This window comes from Marmota marmota, unplaced genomic scaffold, assembly GCF_001458135.2.
Source record: "Marmota marmota marmota unplaced genomic scaffold, marMar, whole genome shotgun sequence".
Lineage (NCBI taxonomy): Eukaryota > Metazoa > Chordata > Mammalia > Rodentia > Sciuridae > Marmota > Marmota marmota.
Genome location: NW_026000102.1, coordinates 6844608 through 6853522, shown reverse-complemented (window position 1 = coordinate 6853522; position 8915 = coordinate 6844608). Strand labels below are relative to the sequence as shown.

Genomic DNA, 8915 nt, shown 5'->3' with positions numbered 1-8915 from the left:
CAGAGGCAGGGTGGTGCGGGCCCAGAGGTCAGGGGACACGCCCTGCCCTGCCCTGGAGACTCCTTGGGCCAGCAGCCAGAGCCCAGCTCACCTCGCTCACAGAAGCTTCCCCTCCAGCCTGCTGGGCAGGTGCAGGCCCCGCTGACGTGGTCACAGGCTGCCCCATGCTCACACTGGCACTGGTGCCCACAGCCTGGTCCAAAGTATCCTTGGGGACACCCTGAGACACCCAGCCCCAGCCCACTGTCAGCCAAGGGGCCAAGGGCCTGACCAGGCCCCCAGAACTGACAGCAGGGCCAGTTCCCCAGGGAAGCCCTCCCGACAGTCTCCCTCACGTGGTTCCTCCCCCGCTCCCCCCAGGGGTGGTGAGATACCCAGACGTCACCTCAGACCTGGGCCGCCCCTAGGACAACCCACCCAGCTCCCTGGGCCTTCCCACCTGGGAAACACACACATAGCACCAAGCGCCACTGCCCAGGTGCCAGGTGTCCTGTGCAGGTGGGATAGGCCCTGCTTGGGTCTTCTGCCTGACCTGGGCAGGTGGGGCTGGGCATGCTCGGTGGGGGCAGGCAGGCAGGCACTGTGTGCACATGCAAATGTGTGCCCCTCCACAGCGTGCCCGTGCACCGCACACCCGTGCACACCCCGGGGCAGGGCCAGGACCCCCAGGACTCACGCTGCTCGCACTGTGCGCCCACGTAGCCAGCCTCACACAGGCACAGGCCACTGATGGCATCACAGCTCCCGTGGCCTGCAGTGCAGTTGCAGGGGTAGCCGCAGTCGGGCCCCCAGTGTCCACTGTCACAGGCTGCAACAGAGCCCAAGATTGCCCTGCGCAGGCCCGGTGGAGTCCACAGGCTCTGCAGCCAGGTGGGGACCCAGGAGCAGGAAGCGGAGGGACAACTGGGAGCACAGGCATGGTCTCCGTACCTCTCTGACAATTCAGGCCAGTCCAGCCAGGGGCACAGCTGCAGTGTCCAGTGGCCGGGTGGCAGTGCCCATCGTTGCCACAAGAGCACCTCGTCTGACAGCCGGGTCCAAACCAGCCTGCTGGGCAAGCTGTAGGCAGTGAAGGAGGGTCAGGGCGGTGGCCAGCACACCCACCGGGCCACCGCCCAAGGCTGAGGTCAGGTGTGAGCCACTCACCGTCCTGACAGCGGCTGCCCACGAAGCCGGGGAGGCACAGGCAGGCTCCCGTCACGGGGTCACAGCGGGCACCGTGCTCACACACAGGGCAGATCTCCTGGCAGCCGAGCCCCCAGTGGCCCTCAGGACAATCTAGTGCCCCCAGCACCAGTCAGTCTCCCTCCCCTGCCCTCGCTGGCAGGTCAGCGTGTGCCTGGCACAACACTGACCCCCTGGAGCAGGCCAGGAGGGGAAGCAGGCTTCCCATCTGAGGCTGCCAGGAGAGGAGGGGCTGCGTCCTCAGGGCCCTGGGCACCTCCTGGGGCTGCAGGGCACCACCCACAGCCGTGAAGCCCCAGCTCCAGGGACGGCTCAGCAGACAAAGAGGGCAGCCAGAGGGAGAGGCCAGACCTCCAGGCAGTGCGCTGCCTGTGTAGGGGGAGACTGCAGGCCCCAGGCTCCCTGCCCACACCAGGCTCAGTCCAGCACAGTTCCTGAAGCTTCTGTAGAGGGCCTGGGATCTGCATGGCCTGTGCCAGGGTCCCCAAAGATGGCCCAGGGGTCTTCAAGTATGGTCCAGCAGGGATCTTTGAACACAGCCCGAGCTGACCCCACCTGAACTCCTGCAGCCCAGGAAAGAGTGGTCTGAGGATGCTGCCGCCACTCACCTGCCCCACAGTCCTCTCCGGTCCTGCCTGGTGGGCACAGGCACTGCCCTGTGACCCGGTGGCAAGAGGCACCCCCACAGGAGCAGGAGCCTGAGCAGTTCACACCAAATGTCCCCTCTGGGCACTCTGCAGGAGGGACAGTAGGGGCCTCAGCCACCCCATGAGAGGCTGCCCAGCCAGGCAGTCTTCCCTGCCCTCTGAGGCTCCTGGCAACAATACCCCCCGCCCGGGGCCCAGACACCTGCTCCAGCTCCAGCAGAGGCTGCTGGACACTGGGAGCCGGGCCCAGGAGCAGTCCTTTACCTTGGGGGTAAAGGACTGGGGCAGGTCAGGTGGAGGGCAGCAGGAGGGCAAGGCGCCTGTCAGGTGGAAGCCACAGCCGCCAGACCCAGACAGTGCCCCAGACAGTGCCCCGGGAAGGGTGGCAACCTTGCGTTCCTCCTCCCCCAAGGAGACCTGCCCAGCCCCCAGCCAGCTGGGGACACCCCCACGGCCTCAGCCCCAGGGGCTGGGGGAGGATTTGCATCCACCTGGTGACCCGGGGTGGGAAAGAATAGTGGCCAGAATGCTCTGCACACTGAGAGTGGGCCCGAAGGCCTCGGGTCCCCCACCCCACCACTCAGTAGGCGCAGAGAGCAGCAATGCAGAGCCCCTATACCCTGGACAGGACCCTGCAAGGCCCCCAGCAGGGTCTCAGGAGATGCGTGGTACCCTGGAGCCCAACTCTGCCCTGGGAGGCCTGCAGTGGCCGCTCCCCACACCTGCCCTGCCCTCAGGGCCCAAGTCCAGCCTCCTGGCCCAGGAGGACAGTGACTGAGTCTGGGGTGGGAAGTCTGGGCAGGGGAGGCATCCCACTGCCCTGGAGAGCCACCGGCCCTAATGAAGTGGACTGCAGGCCAAGGCACAGGTGTGCACCCAGCATTTGGGCACCCTCTAGAGGACCGGGTGCACGAGGCAAGCACCAGGGTAGCACACACCTGGACCAGAGGAGAGGGCCCAGCGCTACGGGGAAGCAGCCTCCCCAGCTCCTACGGGCGGACGTGGTGGACGGCAAGTTTCCAGGCCCACAGAGGGAACGCCAACTCTACAAAAGTGTGTGTCCATTCCCGCGGCCATCCTGAGGCCACTGTAGGCTTTTAAATTTAAAAAGTTAAAAAAGAAAGCGGTGGGAGATAGGGAGGGGCCAGAAGGGCCTCTTAGTAGATGGGCCAGCAGTGTGGGTGGACAGGCCTCCTCACTGGGCCCTGGCAGGCAGTGGGTCTAGACGGGGTGGGTACAAGGGATGGCAGGCCGCAAGGGAGTGTGCCCATGTGCCTGTGTGCCCATGCACATGCCTGCCCGTCCGGCGTGTGTGTGTGTGTGGGGGGGGTGGGGTGTGCAGGCATGTCAGGTTGTCCGGAGGACCTCAGTCCTTCAACATGACCGAGCTCCCGTGGCAATTGCACAGGTGGGGAAATGGACACTCAGCTGCTGACTGTGGCCTGAGACCACAGAGTTCCTGTGAGTCCACTCAGGTCTGGGGACTCCAGGCTGGGCTCTGAGCCCTGTGCTCTCCCTCCTGTACCAACAGGACCAAAGAGCCTTTGACAGCGTCTTTGCCTCAGAGGAACTGGCCTGGGTCAGATGGAGACATTGAGCCTCAGGTCACCTGGCCCAGGTGGCTGAGGGTCCTTAAGCCAACATGGTGCCCTCTCAAGGCATGCTGTCCAGGCCAGGCTGCCAACAGGTCAGGGTGCTGGATAGCCAGACCCCCAGGGACACCTGAGAATCGGCGTCATGATCCATATCCCAGGTGGCCATTGTGACCTCCTCTTCTAGCTGCCACATAACGTGGGGTCCCCAGGCTCTGTGTTCCTCACGTGCCTGGGCCACAAGATCCACAGGGAGGGGCCTCCATCACTGCCTCCGTGGCCCCTCTGGGAGAAGGCCCTTGGAGACCCCCAAGGGCAGCTGCCACCTCTGCTCCCGGTGGCTGCTTACACTCGAGCCTGCTGCCCCGGGCTCCCGTGCCCGGTGCTCCCTGTCCCGGTGGAAGGGAGGAGTGCCCGGGTGCTTCCTCATGACCCTTTCTCTGAGCCAGACCTGGGCAGACAGGCAGCTGCTGCCCCGAGCAGCTCCTCAGACACAGACCAGTGGCCTGCCACTGCCTGATGATGGAGGTGACACCGAGGGTAAAGGTGCCGCAGCCTGCCATCCTCCAGCTGAGCAGCACTTCTGGGAGTCAGCCTCTGCAAGGGGCCAGGTGGCCTCCAGCACTGGCTCCCTCTGGGGCCCAGCCTCACCTTGACCACAGTCCTGCCCCCGGTAGCCAGCAGGACACTGCTCCCGACACTCGCCGCTCACAGGATCACAGGCCACGCCTGGGGGACAGGTGCACGTATGCTGGCATCCTGGCCCGAAGAAGCCTGGCTCGCACTCTGCAGGGTGAGGGGCACCAGAGGGGTGGATGGGTTCGGCCGCCCTCTCAGGGGGCCCCCCACACAGCATGCTCACCTGCCTGACACCGCCTGCCCCAGGAGCCCCCCCACCCTGCCATGCTCACCTGCCTGACACCGCTTGCCCCGGAAGCCAGCCTTGCAGGAGCAGGTGCCATCTCTCCGGTCACAGGACTGCGTGTGGGACTGTTCGCAGAGGCACTCCTCGGAGCAGCCCGGCCCGAAGGCCCAGGGCGGGCAGGCTGCATCCACATAGCCATGAGAGGGCTGCCCACGGCACCCCCTGTCCCCAACACAGGGTGAAGGTGATGGGCCTCTGTGGCTGTGCCCCTTGGGGGACGTGTTCTGGGAATCGGGGCACCTCTCAGAGCACCTCTTCTCATGCCCAGGGGGCTGAAGCCGGTGTGTCCACTTGACAGATGAGCCCCAGGGTCTTTGAAGTTTAGGGACTTGCCCAGGTCCCACCACTTCCCCTAGGCAGGGGACACACTCCTTTCCGGATGAAGGAGGGAGCTTCTCTGCCTCTCCTGCCAAGCCTCTGTCCCTTTCCTGCCTGCCTGTGGCCCCTGGGGCTGTGTGACCCACCAGGCCTGGGAGGACTGCTCGGGCCTCTGCCCTCCCACCTCTCTGGGCTGGGGCTGGGGGTGCCACAGGCTGGGGACAGCCCAGTTGCAGTGGAGGACATGGATTGGCATCCACAGATCAGGAACAGACCCTGGACCCCGGCTGGCAGTGTGTGGCTGGCACAGGACAAGGACTGCCCGCCCCCCACATAGCAGCCAGCTCAGACATCGCAGGGGCAGCAGGACTCACCAAGGTGGCAGAAGCGGCCATAGAGCCCCGGGTCACAGAGGCAGGCCCCGTAGAGGCGGTGACATCGGCCCCGGTTGGCACAGTGGCATTTCTTGCGACAGTGTTTGCCATAGAAGCCCTTGGGGCAGCCTGAGGGTGGGGGCCCAGTGAGACTCAGAGAGTGACCCCTATCTAAGGGACATGCAGGCCTAGTCCAGCATAAGAGTCAGGAGCAGCATCTGCCAGGGGCATGAGATGGATCTCCTAGATGAGGCCACCAGCTGGGTCAGCCAGGACCCCCAGGGTCCGTGACAAGAATGGGTGGCCAAGTCCATCCCCCAGCACACCCCTGAGGGACCGGAGCTCATGTCCAGTGCTCCAGCACCTGACCACACCTGGAGCACCAAACCTGACCTCCCTGCCTCAAAGCAGGAAGGACACAAGGCCTCACCAGGCCAAGGCCCAGCCCAAACCTCAGGAGGCCCCGGGCAGCGCTGTCCTTCCCAAAGCACTTCCCTCTGGCTCTGCCCTGCCCTGTCCTTCCTCCCATTCAAGTGGCTATAGTGGGTTAAAGGTGGACCCCCAAGAGCTTTGTCCACGTCCTAGTCCCCAGGCTCTCAGGATGAGACTGCCCTGCACTGCCCAGGTGGACCTAAATCCAATGACCAGCGTCAGGGTCCAGGCAGGCGGGGTTTGAGACAGGAAGAGTAAGGCACGGGGCAGAGGCAGGGCCATGTGAAGTCTCGAGCAGAGACCACAGCCAAGGGGAGCCAAGCACCCTGAAAACTCACCTGCCTGTCTCCGGGGACAGCCCTCCCTCCGCTGACCTGCACAGGAGCACTTACTAGCAGGGCCTCTGGTGGCCCTCCACAGGACACCCCAAGACCCGTCTCTGGGAGGCCCCGTGGATAACGCAAAGCAGAAGCACTGAGATTCAGATCCTCACCTGCCAGGTGTGCCCCGCCTACACACACCTGTGCACTCCGGCCCCCAAGTCATGGGTTTGTCAGCCTCTGCGTGACAGTGCCGGCAGAGGAGGGGGAAAGGACAGCAGGGGCGCTGACCACGGGGAAGAGTTAGAAAGCCACATGGCTGCCTGGGGACTCTATTGCCCCCGAACAACCAGCCTGCAGAGCCCAGCATGTGCCACAAAGAGAGTTGGGGGTCAGTGTCTGTCAACTGTGCCTCCTCTCGCTCAGGCAGGAAGCTGAACTGGCATCCCCTCCTCTCCAGCCAAAAGGGCAGGCCCGGAAGGTCTGAAGGCCCAGAGACAAGCGTTAGCTCCTAGGAAACTTATTTACACAGACCCTGATTTCTCCATAAACTGAGATAGCCGAGATCACCCCACGCAGGATCACCCCCACGGCCACCAGCCCAGGCAGAACAGCCTCTTGCATACCCCAGCCAGCCAACACCCAGCTCTACTTGAATGCTTCCAGGAACAGGAGGCTCACTACCTACCCACGGCGCCCACTGCAAAGACATCATCCCTCAACCTATACCATCTAGAGTCAAGCCCTGGAAGAGGAGCAACACTGAAAAATGAAGGCTGTCCCACTGAATGGTCTCTTTCCCTCCCAGCCTCAGCCCTGGAGGTAGGGGCAGGGGTCTGAGCAAGGACTGCATTCACGGCTCCTGAGCCCAGCAGTGCCTAGGAGGATGCAGGCGGGGGGGGTGGTGGCACATGCCCCTGTCCCTGCCCCCTTGCCCCAGGGGCTGCACGCACCGTCCTCACAGTGAGTCCCGCTGACACCTGGGGGACAGCGGCAGGCACCCGTCACAGGATCGCAGGTCCCTCCATTCTGGCAGCCACAGGGGGAGCTGCAGTTCTTTCCAAAGGTGTCTGGAGGACAAGCTACAGCGGGGAAAGGGAAGCACCAGGTCAGTGGCCAGTGTCCGCCCCACCCTGGACACTCAGCAGACCTGACCGCTGCAGCTCTGTGGCTGGAGCAATTTGTGCTAGGTCTCCACCACACTGCGGCAGAGACCCTACGACCGCCAACCTCTCCCTCCAACGAAAAGACTCGGGTCCTTCTGAACCAGCCCTTTCAAACCAGGCATTGCCCATGGCCCTGGAGAAGAGCCCTGACCTCCAGGGCCACCTTGCTCTGGGGTGCTGGGCAGGGAGTGGACGGCTCTGGATCGAGAGGAATTGCAAAGTGCTTTAGCTACTAGCTTGCCGTGTGGCCCCGGGGTCCCTGCTCCCGGGGGACGCAGGACGTCCTGGCTACCTACCCCAGAGAAGCCCCCCACCACTCCCTTCCCAGGTGCCCCTGCCCCAGGTGCCTTGGGGTATGGCTGCAGCTGGGCCCCTGGAGACTGAGGCGGAGCCTCATACGCCGGGGGCTTGTCCCTGGGCAGTACCAAGCAGTGCCCGGCACAGACGCAGGCAGCAGAACTTATCAAGAAACGAGGAATGCACGGATGGACGGACCCTCAAGCCCCCTGCCCAGGGCTCCCAGGAGGAGCAACACCGAGTGGGCTGCCCACACGTCTGGGCCCAGAGGCCCCCTGCCCGGCGCCCAGCCCTGCCCATGGCCTCACTCTCATTGCAGACGAGCCCGGTCCAGCCCTCGGGGCAGTCGCAGCCGTCCAGGCCTGGGAGGCAGGTCCCTCCGTTCACGCAGTCGTCGCAGGTCAAGCTGCAGTCCTGGCCGAAAGTGTCACCCAGGCAGACTGGGGTGGACAGAGAGGGACTCAGAGCCTGGCCCCAGCCTCGTTCCCTGCCTGGGCTTGGCAGGCCCAGGGGCTGGACTCGGGCCCTCGGGTCAGGAAGAGGACCAAGGCACACCCTTAGCCGGGAGGATCCACGAGCATGAGGTGGGATGAGGCCAGGCGAGCCGACCTGGGAGCCGGGGACCTGCTCTAGCCCCCGTCGGGCTGTGCAAACTAGGCAAGGAGCTCCACTTCTCTAGGCCCCAGCAGCTCCCTCCTTATGCCCAAGGCCACGGGTGACAGGAGCCTGGTTGGCTGCCCCTGAGGACAGGAGCTCCAAGCCGGGCCACCCTCACCAAACTTCTCAGTGAGCGTGTGCTCTCCCCGCAGCTCCGCCTCCGCCTCCTCCTCCTCCTCCTCCTCGGCCCCAGAGTCGTCCTGGAAGAGCTGCGGCAGCCCGTCCCGCAGCACCGCGATGTGGGGCAGGGGCCGCACGAAGGGCAGCTGGCCATCCAGGTCCACCGTGGGCTCCTCCGGAGCTGGGGAGGGACACAGAGGCCCAGAGTCCCGGCTGCCCCCTGATGTCCCCAGGGACAACATTGTGTTGGGCTGTGGCCCTTCCCTCACCTGATCAGGGCCCAGCTAGACCCCCGTGCACTTGGCCCTGGGAGATGCCTGAGTGGCCAGCTCCCTTCCCCACCCCCACAGTAGGGGGCAGGACCACGCGGGGCCCCGCAGGCCCAGGAGGCAAGGGGGTGGGGCCAGCCACGGTGGCGCAGGGTGCCGGGAGGGGAGACTCACGGGTGCATCCCCTGCGGTCCTCGTCCAGCCGGTAGCCGGCCTCACAAGAGCACTGGAAGGAGCCGGCCAGGTTGGTGCAGTGGTGCTCACAGCCCCCGTGGCCAGAGGCGCACTCGTCCACGTCTGCGGGAAAATGGGACCACTTGGACTGTGCGCCTGGGTCAGAACCTCAGGGACCATGCCAGTCCTGGCCCTGCTTGCTGGACGGAGCCGGGCACCTTGTCTCCTTAAGCTGGCTGGTAACACTACTGCGGCCTCGCTGTCCTCACCCCCAGGGGCAGAGACACTAGATACCTGCCTGAGGGCGGCCACACTAGGAGAGAAACTCAGGGAGCGGCCAGGACTGCAGGTCCAGCCCCGGAGAGTGGCCAGGGACCCCAGGCCAGAGGGAGGGAGGGCGGGTCAGCAGGCTGCAGTTGGCAGGCACTCCACGAATGCC

General features: G+C 64.9%; 1 protein-coding gene across 1 annotated transcript in view; it reads right to left on the bottom strand.

Annotated features, from left to right (window-relative positions):
- Window positions 1-8915, bottom strand: part of Megf6 (multiple EGF like domains 6) — a 94503-nt gene that overhangs the window by 8496 nt on the left and 77092 nt on the right. Inside the window, exons 11-22 of the mRNA XM_048783761.1 lie at window positions 8477-8605; window positions 8032-8214; window positions 7565-7696; window positions 6747-6875; window positions 5042-5170; window positions 4336-4470; window positions 4076-4210; window positions 1794-1919; window positions 1147-1278; window positions 931-1059; window positions 677-808; window positions 92-220 (exon numbers count right to left, since the gene is read on the bottom strand). Coding sequence (XP_048639718.1) covers window positions 92-220; window positions 677-808; window positions 931-1059; window positions 1147-1278; window positions 1794-1919; window positions 4076-4210; window positions 4336-4470; window positions 5042-5170; window positions 6747-6875; window positions 7565-7696; window positions 8032-8214; window positions 8477-8605 — 1620 coding nt within the window. The remainder of the gene's footprint in view (window positions 1-91; window positions 221-676; window positions 809-930; window positions 1060-1146; window positions 1279-1793; window positions 1920-4075; window positions 4211-4335; window positions 4471-5041; window positions 5171-6746; window positions 6876-7564; window positions 7697-8031; window positions 8215-8476; window positions 8606-8915) is intronic.